Raw genomic sequence first — 21,364 nt, 5'->3', positions numbered from 1 at the left:
CCTCCACGAACCAAGCTGCATCCACACAATCCCAGCTGCGTCCACACACCCCGGCCGCATCTACCCAGGCTGACCTCATCTACAAACCTCAGCCACATCTACACAGGTTAGATACATCCACGCAACCCCGTGCACCTCTACACACCGCACCTGCGCCCACGCAACCCCGGCTGCATCTACACACCGCACCTGCGCCCACGCAACCCGGGCCACATTTACACACCGCACCTGAGTCCACACAACCCCGGCCGCATGTACACACCGCACCTGCGTCCACACAACCCCGGCCGCATGTACACACCGCACCTGCGTCCACGCAAACCCAGTCAGTCCATACAACACCGGCTGCATCTACACAACGCACCTGAGTCCACACAACCCTGGCCACATTTACACACCGCACCTGAGTCCACACAACCTTGGCCACATTTACACACCGCACCTGAGTCCACACAACCTTGGCCACATTTACACAGCGCACCTGCATCCACACAACCCCGGCCGCATCTACACAACCTGGCCATGTCTACATACCCAAGTGGCGTCCACACAGCCTCAGTTGCCTCTACACAACCCCAGTGGTGTCTACACAGCCTGGCTGCATCTACACAACCCCGCCATGTCTACCCAGCCCCAGAGGCGACCACACAACTCCAGGGCTTGGGGAACGGGGCTGGAGGAAGCGGGGGCTGTTCTGAGGTGCGTGGGCGACCGCGACTCACCGCACTTCGGAAGACGAGGCTGCACCGCTGCTGCCCAGATCCCACCGGCCCCGAAGCGGAGCAGAAGCTGGAGCTGGGCCCTGGGCTGGAAGAAGGGAGGAGTGGGGCGGAGCCGGGTGGGGGAGCCGCCCTCCCCCCGCCCCCCGCCCCCCGCCAAGCCCCTTCCCCGGCGACGCCTGCTCCGGGCCAGAGGTGCCGCCCAGGCTTGGGGTCTCCGGAGGACAGGGGTCCCGGGGCTCTGCGACCTCCACCCTGGATACCCACCCCTGGCGGGAGCCGGCCCAGAGTGGAAGACGATGGGGACGGGTGGAGGTGGGGGTGGCCAGGGATGGGAGTGGGCCCCGCCGCCGGGAGCCATGGGGTGGGGGACCCCGGCAGAGTGGGCGCTGTGGGCAGGTGGGTCCACCTGGGCAGGTGACCCGGGACAGGGCGCAGGGAGGGGTGCGCCCAGGACAGCCCTGAGGGCAGGTGCTAAGGGCATTTTCTAGGGAGCTGGTGTAACCTGTGTGTGTGTGCTGTTGTGTTTTTTTTTTTTTTTTTTTTCTGTCTGTCGCTCAGACTGGAGTGCAGTGGCGCGATCTTAGCTCACTGCAGCGTTGACCTCCCAGGCTCAGGTGATCCTCCCACCTCAGCGTCTGGAGTAGCTGGGACCACAGAAGCCTGCCACCACACCAGACTAATTTTTGTGTTTTTAGTAGATAGGGTCTCATCATGTTGCCCGGGATGATGGAACTACAGTATTTTTTTTAATAAAACATTTTAATTGTTTTATAAATAGAGACGGGGTCTTGCCATGTTGCCTAGGCTGGTCTCAAACTCCTGGGCTGAAGCCATCCTCCCACCTTGGCCTCCCAAAGTGCTGGGATTACAGGAGTGAGCCACCCTGCCCAGCCTAAACGTTTCAGAGTTTTAGATTCCCACAAAATGTGCAGATCGTTCAGAACTCCCGTGTGCCACATCCCAGGTCCCCTGTTCCCGGCATCCAGGCCAGTGGGATACATTTGTCTCAATCAATGAACCAATACTGATGCATCACTGTTAAGTGGAGTCCACACTTGATTCCGGTTTACTCAGTTTCCCCCAGTTTCTTGCTCAGGGCCCCACCCGGGATCCCACATGGCATTGAGGCGTTGCGTCTCCTTGGGTCTCTCCGGGCTGTTGCAGTTTCCCAGACGTTCCTGTTTCTGACCCCCTGCGCGCTCCCGGGGAAGGAGGTCAGGCTCCCGTTTCTGACCCCTGCACGCTCCCAGGGAAGGAGGTCACGTTCCCGTTTCCGACGCCCTGCACGCTCCCAGGGAAGGAGGTCACGTTCCCGTTTCTGACCCCCTGCGCGCTCCCAGGGAAGGAGATCAGGTTCCCGTTTCTGACCCCTGCGCGCTCCCGGGGAAGGAGGTCACGTTCCTGTTTCTGACCCCCTGCACGCTCCTGCAGAAGGAGGTCACGTTCCCGTTTCTGACCCCTGCACGCTCCCGGGGAAGGAGGTCACGTTCCCGTTTCTGACCCCTGCACGCTCCTGCGGAAGGAGGTCACGTTCCTGTTTCTGACCCCCTGCACGCTCCTGCAGAAAGAGGTCACGTTCCCGTTTCTGACCCCTGCACGCTCCCGGGGAAGGAGGTCACGTTCCCGTTTCTGACCCCTGCACGCTCCTGCGGAAGGAGGTCACGCTCCTGCGGAAGGAGGTCACGCTCCCGGGGAAGGAGGTCACGTTCCGGTTTCCGACCCCTGCACGCTCCCGGGGAAGGAGGTCAGGTGTTTGGCAGGACACTTCTCAAGTGGGTTTGTCTGGTGTTTCTCTGCCTCATGGTCAGACCGGGTGGCCTGGGTTTTGACTGTGCCACTCGCTGCCTCGCTGGCTGCCTCTCCTTCTTAGTCACGAAGTTGTTCACATTCCTTCATGCCGTCGAAGGAGACGGTGCACTTCGTTAGAACCACCGTCTCATCTCTTAAGATACGTTGGGGACATTTGTTTTTGGAACTGCCTTGAGCGACCAGCCCCATTTCATTACCATTGGCAGCAACGTCTTTGTGCCTTAAGTGGTGATTTGCTTTTGAGAAGTGCTGCAAGCCCTGGGGAGCCAAGCCTGGTTATGCAGGGAGAGCAATCCTGGAGGATCCACCTCCTGGGTCCCCATTTCCCCAGCCGCCTGCAGAATGATCCAGTCTATTGAGTATGTGCTGTGTGCCCAGCACTCAGCAGGGACTCCACTAGGTTCTCATGATGGCCTCACAAAAGTAGTTGTCACCTCCTTTTAGGCAGAAGAGGTGGCTACAGCCCTGAGAGCCAGTCATCCAGCTCCTGGGATGCAAGCTGGGGCTCCACATCCAGTACCTCCCATTGCTGCATTCTCCTGCCCACCCTCCTGTTGGGCGGCGGGCTGCGGCTGGTTCCCAAGAGGCATTTCTAACCTGCTCTGAGCTGTGTGGAGAAGAGTCTGTGACCCCACGGGAACCCCCTCCTCTATTTCTCAGGGCCATTGGTGGACTCTTTCCAGAATTCCACCCTCTCACCTTCTGATGACTTCCCACCTGGCCCCAAACACTGAGTCCTGGTTCCTTGTGCAGCCATAGCAGCTCTCTGCCTGGGCCAGAGGGGGTGCTTAGTAGAGGACCTGGCACACGGCAGTGATGACTGGTGGGTGAATGAGTGTGTGTGGATGGGTGGATGGGTGGTTCGGTGATGGAGGGAGGGAGGGAGAAAGGGAGGGAGGGATGGATGGATGGACAGACGGATGGACGGTACATGAGTGGATGGATAGATGGGTGTATGTGTGGATGGGTGGGTGAGTGGGTAGACGAATGGATGGGTGGATGGATAGATGGATGGGTAGGTGAGTAGATGGGCGGATGGGTAAATGGATGAGTGGGTGGGTGGTTGGATGGCTGGGTGAATGGACGGGTAGATGGATGGATGGATGGGTAGACGGATGGTGGGGGGTAAATAATGGGTGGATAGATGGGTAAATGGATGGATGAGTGGATGGGTGGGTGGATGGATGAATGGCTAGATGGGCACGTGGATGGATGGATTGGTGGGCAGATGAATAGGTGGATGGATGGGTAAATGGGTGGGTGGGTGGATGAATGGGTAGACGGGTGGATGGGTGGATAGATGGGTGAGTAGGTGGGTGAGTGGATGGGCAAATGGATGGATGAGTAGATGAATGGGTGGATGGATGGATGGGTAAATGGATGAATGGGTGTGTAGATGGGTGGGTTTGTGGGTGAGTGGATGGATGGATGGATGGATGTGTGGATGGACAAATGGATGGTGGATCAATGGATGGAGACGGATAGGCGGATGAGTAGGTAGATGGATGGGTGTGTGGATAGATGGATGAATGGGTGGGTGGGTGGATGGATAGTTGGATAACTGGGTGGATGGGTATGTGGATAGGTGGATGGATGGTTGGATAAATGGATAGGTGTGTGGATGGGTGGATGGATGGATGTTGGATAAATGGATGGGTGGATGATGAGTGGATGGACGGGTACATAAATGGATAAGTGGGTGGACAGGTGAATGGGTAGATGGATGGATGGATAAATGGGTGAATGGGTGTGTGTATAGATGGTTAGATAAATGGGTGGATGGAGGGTATGTGGATGGATGGATGGATAACTGAACAGATAGGTGGGTGAATGGGTGGGTGTTTGGATGAACAGATGGATAAATAAGTGGACAGGTGTGTGGACACATGGTTGGATAAATGGGTGGGTGGGTGGTTAGATAAATGGGTGGGTGGATAAAAAATTTGTAAGCTCTGGTGAGCCTAGTGAAAGAAGATCACTATTGTTACCGTATTATTCCACTTTGTAACTTCAACTGAAAGACAGAGGTGTGCTCCCCCCGAAAAGAAACAAAAGATCCTCCCCAGTGCCAAGGAGCAGGCTGTTTCCATTTCCCCAGCTCTACCCGACATCCTGGGGCTGTGGCCCGGACAGTCACGGTGTGTACACACCCCCGGGCTTGGACACCTGCTGAGCCTGGCAGGAGCTCTCTGTCTTCCCGAACCAAGTGTGTCACTAACACAAAAGTCACGAGTGCTTCTAAGCGTCCAACCAGACGGCGGATTTGGTGGCATTCCGGCCGCCGTGCCTTGCAGTGGGTACAAATGACTAACCCACTTTCCAGACGACAGGGAGTTGGAGGCGGAGGGACTTGCCCACGACCGCAGGCGGTCACAGGTGGAGGTGGTGTCAGCCCAGGGCTCCAGGCACTGAGTCCCGACTGTAACCTTCAGCCCTGGGGCTCAAGTCCACCGGAGCTAATGACATAGCGAGTTTTTCTTTTCCTGGACAGGACGAATCACCACTAGAGGCATGCAGGGGAGGAGTGTTCAGAGCCATTGCTAGGTGGTCTCTGAGCAGTGACTTCCCCTGTGGAAAGGCCATCCGGGGTGCTCCTTCTGGAGTGCATCGATGAACTGCTCAGGTCAAAAAACCGAAACATACTTGTGACTTCAAGTATTCTGGAATTTGCTTTCCATGATTAAGCCGTCCCGTCCCCAGTGGGTTTGAATTCAGCTTTGCTGTGAGTGGTAAGGCCTGAGCCTCCATCTCCCACTGCGTCCTTACCCTGTTTCACATTAAGGCCAAGGGCGTCACACTGCCAGGCAGTCGTGGCTTGGCTCAGGGCCTGCAGGAATCCACGTCTCTGATCCCTTACAGTCACGCAGTCTCAGAGGCTTGCTGGGGTTTTTTTTGTTTTTTTTTTTTTTTTGAGACAGGGTCTCGCTCTGTCGCCCAGGCTGGAGTGCGGTGGTGTGATCACAGCTCACTGCAGCCTTGACCTCCTGGGCTCAAGTAATTCTCCCACCCCAGCCTCCAGAACAGCTGGGACCACCGGTGTGTGCCACCATACCCAGGTAATTTTTGTAGAGAGGGGGTCTTGCTACGTTGCCCAGGCTGGTCTTAAACTCCTAGGCTCAAGCAATCCTCCAGCCTCAGCCTCCCGAAGTGCTGGGGTGACAGGCGTGAGCCACCGTGCCCAGCCTGGGACTCACTTTCTCTAATGTAGTGGAGAATTTGGTGAGACTAGAACAACACACACACAGTCCCTGATGCCGGGCAGATGCTCAGGGCTCACTAGCTCCTCGGCCCACACACAAACCCGCATCCATCACCCACACTTCCACAGGCCCGGGGTCAGTGAGCAGCAGCTGGAAACCAAACCTTGCCCCGAAGCGGCTAAGACAGCTCTTTGCATTTTTAAAGAGAAAAAAATAATAATAAACTATTTTGAGATGTGAAAATGCTATACAATTCCAGTTACAGGGTCTGGCAACACAACCATCTGGGGGCCGGGCGTGGTGGCTCACGTCTGTCACTGCAGCGCTTTGGGAGGCCAAGGCGGGAGGTTCACCTAAGCCCAGCAGTTCGAGACCAGCCTCAGCAACACTGCAAGACCCCATCTCTATTTTAATTTTTAAAAAGCATTTTGGCCCATTTTACACATGATCTGTGATGCTTTCCAGCAACAGTGGCAGAGCTGAGAAGCGTGACGGGGACCACGCGGCCCGCAGAGCCCACGGGAGGGACGCTGGGCACCTCACAGCACTGGCCGGCCCTGCGGTGGCCATTCCCATCCGTCCTCTGCAGGACAGCCAGGCGGCCTGCCAGCTCTCAGTTCTGTTCACCGGGACCTGCACGGAGCAGATGTTCCAAGCCACACACTGCAGAGGCAGAGGCCGGGCCACGTGTATCAAAAGCTGTGTTTAATGATCAGACTGAACGGCAGCAAGGCCACACGGACAGACGGAGTCAAGGACAGGACCGCCGCCTCTGAACCCCTCCCCAATGGTCCAGCGTCCAACACCAAAAAAGAGAGGTCCCCACCCTGTCCCCATGTACAAAATGGCTTCAGTGAAGGTGCCATCACTCCCTGGGAAGCTGGTATTTTCTGGAAGGGATCGGGGCTCACCCCTGCCACCCTCTGACGGGAACAGACCCGTGAGAGCGCAGCGCTCAGCAGTCCCCGTGTGCAGCTGGGGGTGACTGACTTGACAGAAACAGATTCTGGACTCGAGTCTGGAGGCTGTGTGGACAGGGTGGGTGGCAGGCGGGAGCCGGGGCCCTGGCGCCGCAGACAGCCAGGGTGCAGGCTCTGTCGCTGCGGCCACAGGGAGCGCTGCTTCGGAAGTGACCACGTGCAGCGAGGGGAGGATGCCAGGGCCTGGGGCCACACCTTGGTCAGCGAGCAGAGGATGCCAGGGCCTGGGGCCACGCCTCAGTCAGTTCCTGCATGGACGTCTCTGCCCCGGAGTCAGGAGAACCTCATCAGTGAGTAGACCACGCCAGCGGCAGATGTCCTCGTGGGTTCCAGAAGCTCCTAGATGCTGGGTCCAGAGGGTTAAGAACCACGCACCAATGCCGCTGCCACAGGGAGAACCCAGGCCCAAGCCCCTCTCGGCGGAAAAGCAACACAGGGCCCGCGCGGGGAGCGAGGTTGGGTGCCAGGAGCAGCCGGGACCTCCCGCGGCCCAGTCCCTCCCTCCCAGGGCCCCAGGGACCCCCGAGGCCCTGACCCAGCCTGCCTGGCGCCTACCCCTGCTAGTCAGAAGGGCAGTCTGAGATGTCCACCCCATCAGGTGGCACCAGCAGGACTTCTAGAAGTTGCGACTGTTTATTAAAACAGGGAGTGTGCAGGCACGGCCAGGTGCCTCCGGCTGAGGGCAGGGCGGGGCCTGAGCCAGGGGAACGGCTTGTCCACTCACTGCCAGCCTCGTTCACGCCCCGAAACCCTGCCCCACAGGCCTGTGTCAGCCAGCGTCAGGGTCCAGATGCCGCCCCGGCCACCAGGCCGTGTCCTAGGCTTGGAGGTGGCTTCCAAACCTCCCAGGGGCTCCGATCTGCTCGAGAGGGAAAAGCGATGCCTTCTGGGAGACAAAGCTGCTCCTCCGCCCGAGAACAGGATGCCGTGGGGAGGAAGGTCACCTGAAGGACGAAGCGGCCGGTGAGCACCAAGTGTGTCTGCGGCCAGAGTCCACCCACGCCTGCTCACTCATGCAGACGGCGCTTGAGGGTCTGCAGAGAGGCCGGGCAGGGCCTGCGAGGACGGACTCCAGTGGGGAGGAGGACGGACCCGCAGAGGGCTTGTGGCAGCCGGGCGAGCTTGGAGCAGCAGGCGTGCAGCCGGGGCAGCTGGGCTGGGCGCGGGCACGGACCACGGGGGTCTCGGCAAGGATGAGCACCATGTTGGGGCGGGTGGGGACAGCACAGGCCTCAGTGCCGGGGACAGGCGTCTGTCCGTCTGTCTCCAGTGGGCGCCAGGCAGCCCCAACATCTTGGTATGGCGGGCACGGCAGCGAGCGTCTCACCCCTCCCCTAGGCCAAGGCGCCAGGCTGGGCTACCGGGCACGGCTGGGCCTGGTCCCGGCCCTCGGGTTCAGCCGGACTCCCAGGCTCCCGCGTGGGGGCTCCAGCCCCCATCTCCTCGGGCACACATGGTTCGGGGGGCTGCTCAGCAGGCTGGGGAGGCGTGGCTGGTTCTTTGCTGGGTGGCTGCGGGGACAGCGGTGTGGCCGAGTCTTTGGGAGGCTGCGGGCTGTCGGCTGGCGCTGGGGCCCACGGAGATGGAGGTAGGACTTTCTACAGGAGAAGGGAGGCAGAGGTGAGAAGACAGGGACCCAGAGGAGGGCCCTGGTAGGGGCCACGACACCCAGCACCCGCAGGCCACGGGGGCAGGGTTAAAATGCGGCGCCATCCCCAGGGGCTCTGGACCCAGGCTTGGGACAAGCAGAGGTGTCCCAAGGAGGGGGCCGGCTCCATGGCCCATGGGCACCCAGGACCCCGTCCATCTGCACAGGGGCCGCGGGAGGGGAACCCAAGGCCAGCAGAGGCTGGGAGCTGTGCAAAGCCCCTCCAAAAAGAAGCCCGGACTCTCCGTCTCTCGGCCCTGGGGCCTGGTCCTCGGCTTCTCCTGAACTTTCTGAAATACCCATCAGAATGGGGAAACCTTTGGGGTGGGGGTGCTGGCCCCAGGAGACCTCTCCCTCAGGCCTGGTCTCAGGCCATGGTCCCATCTGTGGGACCCATGAGCCCGGCTTGGCCCTGGAACCACAGCTCGACCCAATGCATCACACCAGTGCGGCAGGATGGGTGTGGTTTAACTTCCACAAAAACACGATGCGGGACCGCCACGCGCGGCGGGCACCACTGAGAAGCGCGGCGTCACCCGCAGAGGGAGGCCGGCTCCGGGCGGAGCTGCACCGATGCCCAACAGCCTGAGGATCGCCCTGCGGCGTGGGGCTGCTCCCTGGGTGATCATGGCCTCCGAGAGGCACTGCCCGGAGGGGTGGGGGCAGCTCTCGGGCGCAATGTGCCTGAGTCTCGGGAACCCAGGAAGTCACCCCTCTTGGTTAAGCACCCCACAGCCCATTGGAAGGGGGGTCCCACCCACTTCTCATTTACAAAAATCACAAAAGCAGAATGGACGTGGCGTTAAGCCCTCCCTGCAACGCGCACGGTTAACCCTCGCCAGCCGCCCCCTGCCTCGCCGAGGGGGACAGGGGACAGGGGACAGGGCTTCCACAGCCAGGGCCAGCCTGCTCCCCTCGCACAGGGCTCTGCGGCCCCACTCCCAGTCGGGCGCCTCGCGCTCAGCAGGAGAGACGACGGATGCCCAATGCCCACACAAGTGGGGCGCCAGTGACCGTTTTGGGGGAAGCAACTTTAGCAAGGACAGGGCACCCCCGGGTCCCACCCAGCATGTCCGTCCACCGGCGCCACACGCACACGACACCCAAAGCAGACGCTGCCGGGACCCTGACCCCGTCGCGGCCGCGGGGCTGCTGTGGCTGGAGGCCTCACTCAACTTGAACTCTAGTTACGGCTCACTAGGCGACTATTTCTCACAGTCAGAGCAAACGGGTATTCACCGCAAAGCCGCTGCCCGTCCAGAACACGCCCAGCTCCCGGCGCCAGAGTGCCACGGCGCAGCTTGTCACCAGCGTGCAGGGCACCAGGTAGAGGAGAGCGGGCTGGCCACGCTGCATCAGGGCCAACGCCACGAACGTCACCAGGAGGCCAACGCCATAGGCTGTGGGGACAGAGGAGGCATCACCTCAGCCAGGCAGGCCGGGGCCACCAGCCACTTCCCTGGGAAGAATGCGAGTGGGCTGGGCGCGGTGGAGGGCAGGGGTGTGCAAGGACGGGAGAGGTAGAGCGGGGGTTCAGCCAGCAGGGTCATAGGCTCCTCGAAGTACATGGATCCTTCCGGCACCTCCTGGGCCGCACTCCCACCCTGCCCCAGCGGGGCCAGTGAGGGGCATCAGGGTCACCGAGGACATGGAAGGGGCAGGGCAAGGAGAGGGACAGGCAGGGGCAGGCTTCGGGCAGCTGCAGGACAGCGGGAGGCAGACGTGATAGCGGACGGGGCTGCAAGACATGTCCAGGATGCAGTTTCTATGAACCTCTAATGAGAAAATCCGCCGAAGGGGAACCTGTGCCTGACCAGAAAACCCTTGGACACCGAGCTGGGGGCGCATCAAGTATGTTCTCAGGAGACACCCAGTGAAAGGTCTGGGGTCAAGGGGCACGGTGTCCCCCCACCGGCGCGGTGCCCCAGTCCCCTGAGAACACAGCCTGTGATTTACATACGTGTGTGTAAGTACACAAACGTGCACATGGCCACCCTTGGCACCCGCAGGGGAGGGCTGCCAGGACCCCCCTTGCTCACGTCCCTGACGTAAACTGGTGCAGTGTCTGCCTAGAACCCACACACGTCCTGCCGAACCATAAATCCCTGTAGGTTCCTACAAACACAAACACGACGTCACTGCGGGCGGTGGCTGTCCCACGGCACTGCTTAGGGAATACCGGCCCAAAAAATCCGGGTATGTTCAGTACAGATGCAATTTCTTCTCCCCAAATATTTTCAACCCACAGCTGGTGGAATCCACAGCTGCGGAACCCATGGCTAGGGAGGGCCAAGTGGAGTACATGGGAGAGCGCGTGAGTGTGTGGAGAGAGAGAGAGAGAACGGAATCAAGCGAATGTGAGGAAATGACCAGTCCCTCTGAGAACGGGGCAAACAGGAGTTCTCTGTACCAACCCTGCAACTGTCATTTAAAATTTCAAAATAAAGCTCTGAGAAAATTAACTTTTTACTAGAACATTCTTAAAAAAGAGCCGCTGTGTCCAGCAAGCACACTGCTCCTGGCACTTTTTCTAACACTCATCTCTGTATTTCTGACACCATGCCACAGGGAGCGTCCCTATTGGTCCATTTTAGACCATCCACGTGTCCATCAGCCATCATCGACAGACGCAGAGACAAACGGAGAGGTCTGGCGCCTGTAAAATCTCAGTGGCTTCAATCTCAGGAATTACAGGGACAACTTGACAAATTATGCTTCAGGAGAGAGAAATCTCTGCTGCTGTGTTTTTATTTTTTCTTTCATTTTATTATTATTTTTTCGAGACAGGGTCTCACTCTGTTGCCCAGGCTGGAGTGCAGTGGCCCGATCATGACTCACTGCAGCCTTGAACTCCCAGGCTCAAGGGATCCTCCCACCTCAGCTTCCCGAGGAGCTGGGGCTACAGGCACATGTCACCATGCCTGGCTAATTTTTGTATTCTTCTGCAGACACAGGGTCTTACTATGTTGCCCAGGCTGGTTTTGAACTCCTGGGCTCAAGCAATCCCCCCACCTCAGCCTCCCAGAGTGCTGGGATCACAGACATGAGCCCCTGGGCCCGGCCTCAGCCGTGATTTTAAAGGATGATCGTGAAGACGGTAAAATGGGGCGAGGGGAAAGCCAGGGTCACCTGCAGCTGCAGGAAGCAGGGGTGCAGGGACCACCACCAACCAAAGGGCACTGCAGGCCAGCCTGAGCTCTCCTGGCCCTGGGAGTGGACGTTAGGGAGCCACGTGGAGGGCTGGGTCGAGGGCGTGGCTCGGCAGGGGTGGCTCACCCTCGTGCCCGTGAACCAGAAAGCACCACAGCTTCTTAGGGCCGGCTGTGGTGGGGGACATTTCTTTTTTTTTTTTTTTTTTGAGGCCGAGTCTCGCTCTGTCGCCCAGGCTGGAGTGCAGTGGCCAGATCTCAGCTCACTGCAAGCTCCGCCTCCCGGGTTCCCGCCATTCTCCTGCCTCAGCCTCCCGAGTAGCTGGGACCACAGGCGCCGCCACCTCGCCCGGCTAATTTTTTGTGTTTTTAGTAGAGACGGGGTTTCGCCGTGTTAGCCAGGATGGTCTCGATCTCCTGACCTTGTGATCCGCCCGTCTCGGCCTCCCAAAGTGCTGGGATTACAGGCTTGAGCCACCGCGCCCGGCCGGGGACATTTCTTAAAACAATGTCAGCCAACAGGAAACGGCACTTTGTATAAACACTTTCATGACAACCGAAACAGCAGAAGACAAAGCAAAGAAAAAAAAGACAAAAAGAGGAAAACAGGAAAGAAAAGGAAAAGAACAGAACAATGGAAGCCAGGGAGAATGAGAAAGAGGGGGAAGGAGGCACAGGCCCAGGGAGAATGAGAAAGAGGGGGAAGGAGGCACAGGCCCAGGGAGAATGAGAAAGAGGGGGATGCAGGCACAGGCCCAGCCATCCGAGCCCAGCTCCCAGAGCGGCCGGGGGTTAGGGTTAGGGTGTTACGGTTTAGGATTAGGGTGTCATGGTTATGGTGTTAGAGTTGGAGTTAGGGTTGGGGTTGGGGTCAGGGCCAGGACAGAGGCTGAGTCAGGGCGGGGCTGGAGCCGGAGTGGCCAGCATGGGCTCAACCGAGGCACTTACCGATGGTGCAGGCCACGAAGTATACTCTGGAGGACTGTACCTGGATGTCGAACCTGTGGCAGTAGGCCACCAGCAGCCCTGGGGGAGGCACACAGAGGAGGCTCACCTGGGCCCACAGAGCCTCGGAGTGGGCGCTCCCTGGGAGCAGGCGGGCGCCTGAGCACTTGTGGGTGCCATGGGCCTCTCGCTGCCCAGTGGCTGCTGTCATTTCACAGACAGGCCACACGCTTGCTCAGGACAGGGCTGCCATGACTCTGTGGGTAAACTGAGATCACAGTGAGAGCAAAGCCCAGGCAGACACACCTGGCAGGACCCTGGGGACACTGAGGCTGAGAGGGTACAGTCTCTGCCTTCAGAGCAACATGAGCTCACTGGGACCCAGGCCCCAGCAAGGACCCCTGCGCAACCCTGAGCAGGATGGGGTGAGGCTGTCTGCCATTGGGAGGCCTTCCCTGCTCCCTAGCACCCAAAGCGGTCCCTACCCCACCCGGACAATGCCCTCCCTGCCCAGGCAAACAGGCCTCGACGGCCCCAACCTGCCCGACCCTGACCCTCAGGGCTTTATCTGCAGCCAACGGTGCGCAGGCCGCTCACTCCCAAGGGCAAACCTCAGTCACCCAGGGCCTTGCCCCACAGCAGGAACCGTGCCCCACCCGCCTCAGTACCTGGCACCAAAATGTCTCCGAAACCCAGCAGGGAGAAGGGCCGGTCACACAGAGCCAGAGGCGAGGAGTTCAGCCTGGGCACCTTCAGGACCATGGGCAGCTGCAAAGACGGGAAGAGGACAATGTCCTCCAGGACCCTCATCCGGCCGTGGGACGCCTCGAGCCCTATCCCTCTCCGCGCAACACCTTGGCCCATGGCAACCTGAGGCCCTGTGGTCAGAGGACGCACCTTCTCACGGGTAGCTGAGTCCGAGGGCCCCGTGGCCACCTCCACCATGATGCTGCTCCCACTCTGCACAGAAGGGGGTTGAGTGAGGGAGCGGGGTGATGGGATGGGGGCGGGGAGCGGGGTGATGGGATGGGGGCGGGGGAGCGGGGTGATGGGGCGGGGGAGCGGGGTAATGGGGTAGAGCGGGGTGCAGGCGGTCGCCTACCTTGGTCAGGAAGGGCGTGATGAACACGAAGAAGATGTCGTAGAGGAACAGCACCAGCAGCAGCAGCGTGCAGGCCTGCGGAGCCCATGGCTGAGGGCGGCCCTCACCCCGGCCTGCGCCTCCCCCACACCCCCTTCCACTCCCATCTCACGAGGCCCAGCGCCTCCTCCCGGGAGGAAGCCTTTAAAGGAACCCCGCAGAGCGCCAGTGCTGGGCCGCACCATGCAGGAGCAGCTCTGGAAGCAACATCAGGTCGGGATTTAAGGACAAAAGTTAGGCTTTCAGAGTCTCCGTGTAACAGGAAGGAGGGGCAGAGGGTGGAGGCCCATGCCACACCGGGCCGGCTCTGGGGATACAGGGGGCCGTCCCAAGCATTCAAATGCCACTCGCTTTGGGTCCCGTGGGGCCCTCACGGGAATGTGGCTGCCTGGGGCTTGACGACACCCCCGTGCTCCCGGTAACACGGAGACCAGTTCCTTCAGCCCTATTCCACCGCTCTCCCCACCACCTCATGCAGACATATGAGTTGCCCCTGCCGGGACCACCGCCCCGCAGTCACCCACCCAGGCCGCCTCGGCAGGGGCTTTGGGACCCAATCTTCAAGCCCCACCCTTCACAACAGGCCTAGGTGGCCGTAGCCAGGGCAGTGAGCAGGAGCACAGACCTGCAAGGACCACAGCCCCACATGGGCCAGGCTGGGGGGAAGGCCCCCCGCCACCCACGCTGCCCCGTAGCCGCACCCTCCCCGCGCTCACCTTGAAGGTGGGCAGACGGATGGTCTTCAGCATGTAGAGGCAGAAGGCGATGCCCAGGGCGTCCTGGAGGACCCAGGCCCACCTGCAAGACACAGCAGCGCCCCTGCTGGGGTGGAGGCCGGCTGACCGCCCAGGACGCCGCCTCCCACGAGCCACACACAGGGCCTTCGCTCTCAGCCAGCAGGCGGCCCTGCTGCACTTCCACCTGCCCAGGGGGCGACCCTGAGGACGCCAGACCTGTGGGAGGACCCCTGCTGTTACAACTCCAGCAGGGCGGGCGGCACAGGCCCCACCCCAGGGCCCCCCTGCAGAAGCAGGTAGAGGAGCCCACCACTCTGCAGCCAGGACGGTGGACACAGGCCTGGCCGGCTGCGTCCCCTCAGTCACTGTCCCCGGATGGTGGGTGCCAGGCTGAAGGCAGCGGCCAGGCAGAGGGTGCATGTGCAGGAGGGCTCGGGCACTGACCCCTCCAAACTGTTTTTGTTTTTGAGATGAAGTCTCACTCGGTCGCCCAGGCTGGAGTTTGGTGGCACGATCTTGACTCACTGCAGCCTCCGCCTCCCAGGTTCAACAATTCTGCTTCAGCCTCCTGAGGAGCTGGGATCACAGGCGCCCACCACAATGCCAGGCAGATTTTTTTTGCATTTTTGGTAGAGATGGGGTTGTCATGTTGGCCAGGTTGGTCTCAAACTCCTGACCTCAAGTGATCTGCCCGCCTTGGCCTCCCAAAGTGCTGGGATGACAGGCACGAGCCACCGCGCCCAAACTGTTTATTAAAGTAAAACTTGTGCCACACCAAGTTTCCTTGCAGAACCTCTGGGTCCACAGTGGGTGGGGCTGCCATGCAGTTGGTGCCCTGGAGCAAAGCACAGACCCGCCTCCTGAACAAGGCCACAGCCCTGCAGCCAGCCGCAACCTTGACTCTCTCCCGGCCCCATGAAGCCCCAGCGTCCCGCTGGCCCCTGCCCCCATGGAGGCTCTGCCTGCCACTTGCTGGACGAGCTGCCCAGCGTTCCTCAGCGTCTCAAACATCAAAGGTTCATTTGAAAATGGGATAAAAACATCCCCCGGGCAGGGCGGCTGCTAAGAACAGAGGCCTCCATGGAGACGCTGGAACAGTCAATTCCAGGCGCCACACGCCACAAGCACCCAGAGAACTGTGGCCAGTTATTTTTTCTGATTTTATGTTATTTTTTAAATAGAGAGGGGCTCTCGCTTGTTGCCCAGGCTGGTCTTGAACTCCTAGGTAAAGTGATGGTCCTGCCTTGGCCTCCCAAATGTTGGGATCCCAGCCGTGAGCCCCTGCGCCCAGCTGACTGTGGCCTGCTCTAACTTCACGTGACGGAATGAGTTTCCTGGCTTGGAAATAACTGAAAGGATTCATTTTCCCTTTGTGTACAAAGGATTCAAAATATTTTCACGTCTTCCTTCTGCCAGTTAAACGTGCCGCGGCTCCAATACACACCAAAGCCAAGCGCACTTGGCTGCCTCGGGAAAAAGCCGAGAAGAAGCGCCAGACAGTATCAGTGACGGTGGCGGGAGCCAGGCGGGGACAGGCCAGCTCCGTCCTCCCAACACAGTGCCAGGCGCTCGGCCTCGTCAAGGAGGCCCAGACGGCAGGAGGCAGCCACAAGTCCAGGCCGCGTGGGAGCTGAGCAAGGAGGGAGCAGTGCCTGCCCCACCTCCATCACTGCTCAGAGGCCGTGGCAGGCATGACCAAGAGGATCGGCTGCCCTGGAGCCCACACCCTGGTCCTCGGGCCTGCAGTGCGCACGTTGGTGCCAGAGACGGGGACAGCGGGGGACAGACTGGCTCTGGGCAGTGATGCCCTGCACAGAAGTCCCATCCAGGCCTGCTGGAGGACATGGCTCCCGGCCACAGAGGCTCTGGCCTCTCTTCCCAGATTCCAGTCAGGGTTCCCATGGCACCCGGACAAACCCAGGTGAAACGACCCCACGGCCCCATCGGGGCAGCCTGGGGCCAGGGCTTTTCATAACATGGTCCTGAAGCGGCTCCAGCCTGGGGCAGCCTCCAGGGAGGGCAGAGAGTCAGGGCCCCAGGAGCCCTGTGGGAGGGAGCATCTGAGGATGCCACCGCCCGCCGGGGCCCGGAGGAGGCAGCACTTACTGGTCCTCATTGCGGAAGACACCCCACACTACGCTGACAGCCACGCAGAAGAGCGCCAGGAGCAGCATGCGGGCCTGCGGGCGCTTGTGGAAGTAGGGCAGGCTGTTGTTGGGGATCCTGGGGGGCACGGGGCAGTCAGAGCCAAGCCCACCAGCCCCCGGCATCATCCCACTGCCCACCACCCTCGGGCCCTGCCCAGGCAACCCCCTCCAGAGTGGCAGCCCCCACTCTGTCCTCATTAAACTCCACATCCCCGCACGATGACAACAGTAGGCACCCCAAGGGCAGGGCAGAGCCTGGCCCAGACAGGTGCTGGGGGGCCACTGGCTGCACCCACAGAGCCCCCTCGCCTGCGCTGCACCCCTCACCCGACACATCCAGGGACAGCAACCCACAAAGGTCTGCCCTGGGCGAGCCCCGCTTCCTAGACCCAGGTCTGATCTTGCTGGAGACGCCCCCGGAGCTCCCTTTACCCGTAAGAGCCAGGCCCAGCTCTGCGCTGTGGGAAACCTTCTGGGTTCCCGGGAGAACCCTGGCGCCCTCCCATGCCCCGGCCAGCCTGCCACCTGGGCAGGGTTCTGGGGCCACCTGGGCAGGGTTCTGGGGACAACAGCACCCTCCCCCCGCCACCCCGGTGCCTGGCTGCTGGCGGGCTCCGCTGATAGCTCGCCCGGACTCTGCCCTGCTCCTGGGCCTTGGAACCACAGGCAAGCGCTGAGGAAGCGTCTGCTGTAGACTCTGAGCTACACTGCACCATGGGGGCTATGGGCGGCAAAGGGGCCGTGGTCAGCACCGCACAGAGTCAGGCACGTCGGGGCCAGCGAGGCAGCCTCACCTGCACTTGCCGAAGGGCAGCCGCCGCACACAGGGCGCCAGGCAGCTGTACAGGCCGGTGGCGGAGGCCAGGCAGAAGATCCCGATGACCACGTACACTGCAGGGGCAGGGCCGTGAGGCCAGGGGCCAGGCCCGCACACCACCCTCCCTCCCTCAGGGCCGGCTGCATCTCCACGCCGTGGCCCACCCGCCCGGGGCCGCGCACCGAGGAGGTCATAGAAGTAGTAGAGCAGCACCAGCATGGAGCAGCACATCACCACGAACACGCAGGTCATCACTGGCGTCACGTCCACCGCCTCGTCCTCCTGCTTCTCGGGCCCGTCGTCGCGCTTGTGCTTCATGTACCTTCTTGGGAGACACCATGGGGTCACGGGGCACTGGGGCCGGCTGGCCTACACGGGGCCCAGGAGTCCACAGCCACCCAGGGGAATGCGGCAGAAAACCCGGGAGCAGGAGGGGACCCGGGGGGGACTGAAGTGCAAGGAACTGCCCCAAACGTCCCCAGGGCAGAGGAGACCACACAGCAGAGGGTGGCCGGGCTCCCGTCCCTGGGTTGAGCTGGGGCGGCCACTAGGCCGGGCCAGAGGCTGCTGTGCGGGTTCTGCATAAAGAGCCCTGGACATGGGGCCTTCCCAGACCCGGGCGGCTGGGCAGGAGAGGGGAGCTAGCCCCAGCCACCTGCCCACCCTGCACCTGCCACGCCCGTACCTGCCACATCCACACCTGCCCAGCCCCGCACACCCACCGGGTCCCCGGAGCCCACCCCAGCAGGAAAAGAGCCTGATTCTGTCTGAGGACCTCCTGAGGAACAAAGGAAGGGCTCCACGGGGCGAGCCGTGCCTGCCCAGGCCAAAGCGCTCACTGCTGTTCCGGACGGGAAGACTGGCCGTCCCAGGCCGCGTCAGAGCCGCCCCCCCACCCGCCCGCCCATCACAGCCCATGCACGGCGCAAAACTCACTTCTTCACGTCCCGACTCCCGGCCCAGTAGCCGCCGATGGCGACAGTGCCCACGGCCATGATGAAGATGATGACCATGTTGTAGTCCAGCACTGGCTCATGAGGCGCGTACAGCGCCACCCTCACCATGCGGCCGAAACGCTGCCTCAAGGAACACACCAGGGGCAGGCATCAGAGCCACCCGGCAGCCACAGGTGGTGTGCAGCGGTGGGCTATGGGGCTGGGGCTGGAAACCCTGGCCTGCAGGGGCCACGCCTCACCCACCACCCCGGCACAAACCCCCCCGGCAGCCAGCCCGAAGCACCCGCCCCATCTCCTCGGGAGCGCGCGTCTGAGCAGCGGCAGACCTACCCTGAAGATGTCCAACATGTCTTTGTAGCTGAGCAGGGCCACAGGAATGCCAATCTCATCATATTGCGTCTTATTGCCCCCCGGGGGGACCTGGGGGCCCAGAGGAGGGAGCGGCAGGCATCACCCGCAGCAATGGGTGGGCCCCCAGCTCTGTGCCCATTGCCTCCTCTCCTGGGACCCTCACTCGAGGCTCAGGCCAGGCTGGGGGCGCCTGTCTGCTCCCCCTCTGCACCTGACAGCCTCCGGCCTCCCAGGAGGACCCAAGGACAGGGAGGCCCAAGGGCATCAAGACTTCTTCACCCGACAACAGGGCCCCGGGCCTAAGACAGCCAATCCCTCCCTCAGTCGTGGGACTCCCTAACCACACACACACTTCCTGAGTGACACTTGTCACAGCCCACGCCTGCCCACTAGGCCACCTTGAGCCCCGCACCCACTGAGGGCCTCTCTCAATGACGACGGCAGCACGTGCAGACGGGGATGACACCCTTGGCTCTGCCCGGCCTGCTCTGGCCTCAGCCCTGAGACCCTGCCCCAGGCCTCCCTAGGTGGCCAGGCTCAGGCTGCAACGCTGGCGGGGGCAGCCCAGAGCCACGGGCAGGGCTGTGAGGGAATTCCTGCACTCCATTTTCTTCTTACCCCAAAACTACACTTCAGGGGTGCTGTGCACCCTGCCCAGCCCAGCAGTCAGCGTGTCCCCTGCTGTGACCAGCCTTGCCAGGCCCCCAGTTCTCAACCACAGCCCGTTTCACAGAAGATGGAAAAGGGGCTGGGCTTCAGGCCACCTGGATAGGACCACACAGGTGAGCACAGCCCCACCGGCTCGAGAGCCAGGGCACCAGGGTCCCCAGAAGGGGCCAGTTCAGGGCCAGGCCATCTGCTCCGCAGAAGACACCCCAATCCCATCCCTATGGAGAGTGTGGTTTCCCTCACCCCGGGGGCTGCTCTAGCACAGGCACCCAACAAGACCACAGCCAAAGTTCCACAGCCCCGGCCAGCAGCACAGAAAGAACAGACTCATCTCTGCCCTCCCCACAGCCACACTCAGCCCGGATCCTCCCCACAGCCACTCAGCCCGGATCCTCCCCACAGAGGGCCTGCCTTTGGCGAGAAATCAGAAGACCAGCCCCTGCCGCTGCTGCCTCCTGCACCCCCCTCCTGCCCCTGAGAGCTGGCTCGGCGGTGGGGGCGCAGGGCCGTACCAGCCTCTCCCTGCTGACAATGAGCAGCCCGCGTGCTCCGCTGCCCTGGGCCAGCCTCACTTTCTCATAGAAGGTGCAGTTCCCCCGGGCCACCAGCGGGATCTGGTTGCCAAAGCCGTGGGCAGGGAGGTCCGCTGCGGAGCAGAGCAGGGAGGCCGTCCAGTTGTGCAACTGCAGGAAAGACTGGAAAGGCCAGGGCACGGTTTCGTCTCACGTGATGTGAGTCACCACGAGGACCCAGCTGCCCCTTCTCCCACCCGAAGCCTGCGCTGAGTTAGATCTCGGCTCTCGCCTAAAGCCCCGCATGGCCTCGGCCCCACCTAGGCAGAGCCATCCCTACGGTGGTTCCCACAGCAGGGCGCTGGGCGACGGGTTGGGCTGCCTCATCTGAGCAGGGCTGGAGTCCTCACAGACAAGGCTGTCCCGTGACACCTGAGCCACCCTGCGAGCCATCACAGTTCACTCAGCAAGACCAAGTGGGTCCCCACCACAGCCCCACCACGGCCAGGCATCTGTGAGAAACGGGAGGGGTTCCAGTGTGCGGAGAACAAGGCCCCGACTCTCAGCGACCTCACAGCCCAGGAAGGAAGCCAAGACACACGTGCGCACGCACACATGCGCACACAGCCAGGCCGGTGCACACACACACACGCACACCCACAGCCAGGCCGGAGCACATGACACACACACGCACACATGCACACACACACGCACACACCCACTGCCAGGATGGAGCGCACACACATGCACGTGCACACATACACAGCCAGGCCGAAGCACACGGTACACACACGCAGACGCAAGCACACACATGCGCACTCACGCTCAAGCACACACATACCTATTACACACGCACACACACGTGCACACACACATAGCCCAGAGCACACGGCACACACGTGCACAGGCAAGCACACACCTGTGCACTCCTGCTCGGGCACACACACCTATTACACACACACGCATGCACACACACCACACAAATTCACACAAACGCACTCAGGCACGTGCACATACCTACGACACATGAGCTCACACGCACACACTCATGCACACACGAACTCAAATACACAGGCACATCCACACACAAACCTATTATGCACACATACACACACATACATACACCTATTACACACGCATGTGTGCACAGACACATGCACATATCCACAAACATACCTATTACGTGGTTACATGCTTACATACACCTGTACACACACACACACGCACTCACACACCCAGAAACCTACTGCATGCACGCTCACACACACGTGCATACAGACATACACTCAGACCCATGCACATGCCCCCACACACCTATTACACACGCTCACATGCACACGTGTGCTGACACACCCACACACGCACTAAAGTACATACATGTCCATGCACGTGTCTATTACACATGTGCTCACACACACATACTCAGGCATATGCACACATACACTCACGCAAACTCACATAAACATGCACTCAGACACGTAGCATGTGCAGGCACGTACCAATTACACACGTGCTCACGCACACACTATGAACAAAGCAGACAGGAAGACGCTAGCACCTCTTGGCCGACAGGCCTCGAGG

The 21,364-nt window shown here is 61.0% G+C and overlaps 1 protein-coding gene across 3 annotated transcripts in view; it reads right to left on the bottom strand.

Moving 5' to 3' along the window:
* Positions 1-6,418: 6,418 nt before the first annotated feature.
* Positions 6,419-21,364, bottom strand: part of SPPL2B (signal peptide peptidase like 2B) — a 22,305-nt gene continuing 7,359 nt past the window's right edge. The window contains exons 3-15 of one of the 3 annotated variants that reach the window (XM_025366588.1): positions 19,784-19,966; positions 18,582-18,671; positions 18,232-18,371; positions 17,478-17,620; positions 17,273-17,369; positions 16,438-16,554; positions 14,311-14,392; positions 13,556-13,630; positions 13,351-13,413; positions 13,122-13,221; positions 12,457-12,534; positions 9,536-9,759; positions 6,419-8,309 (exon numbers count right to left, since the gene is read on the bottom strand). In XM_025366588.1, coding sequence (XP_025222373.1) covers positions 9,578-9,759; positions 12,457-12,534; positions 13,122-13,221; positions 13,351-13,413; positions 13,556-13,630; positions 14,311-14,392; positions 16,438-16,554; positions 17,273-17,369; positions 17,478-17,620; positions 18,232-18,371; positions 18,582-18,671; positions 19,784-19,966 — 1,350 coding nt within the window. In that variant the 3' untranslated portion in view covers positions 6,419-8,309; positions 9,536-9,577. The remainder of the gene's footprint in view (positions 8,310-9,535; positions 9,760-12,456; positions 12,535-13,121; positions 13,222-13,350; positions 13,414-13,555; positions 13,631-14,310; positions 14,393-16,437; positions 16,555-17,272; positions 17,370-17,477; positions 17,621-18,231; positions 18,372-18,581; positions 18,672-19,783; positions 19,967-21,364) is intronic. The other 2 variants (XM_025366586.1, XM_025366587.1) reach the window with 2 other exon arrangements.

The sequence above is a fragment of the Theropithecus gelada genome, chromosome 19 (assembly GCF_003255815.1).
Source record: "Theropithecus gelada isolate Dixy chromosome 19, Tgel_1.0, whole genome shotgun sequence".
In the NCBI taxonomy this organism is placed as follows: Eukaryota; Metazoa; Chordata; class Mammalia; order Primates; family Cercopithecidae; genus Theropithecus; species Theropithecus gelada.
This window is presented reverse-complemented; position numbering and strand designations above follow the sequence as displayed.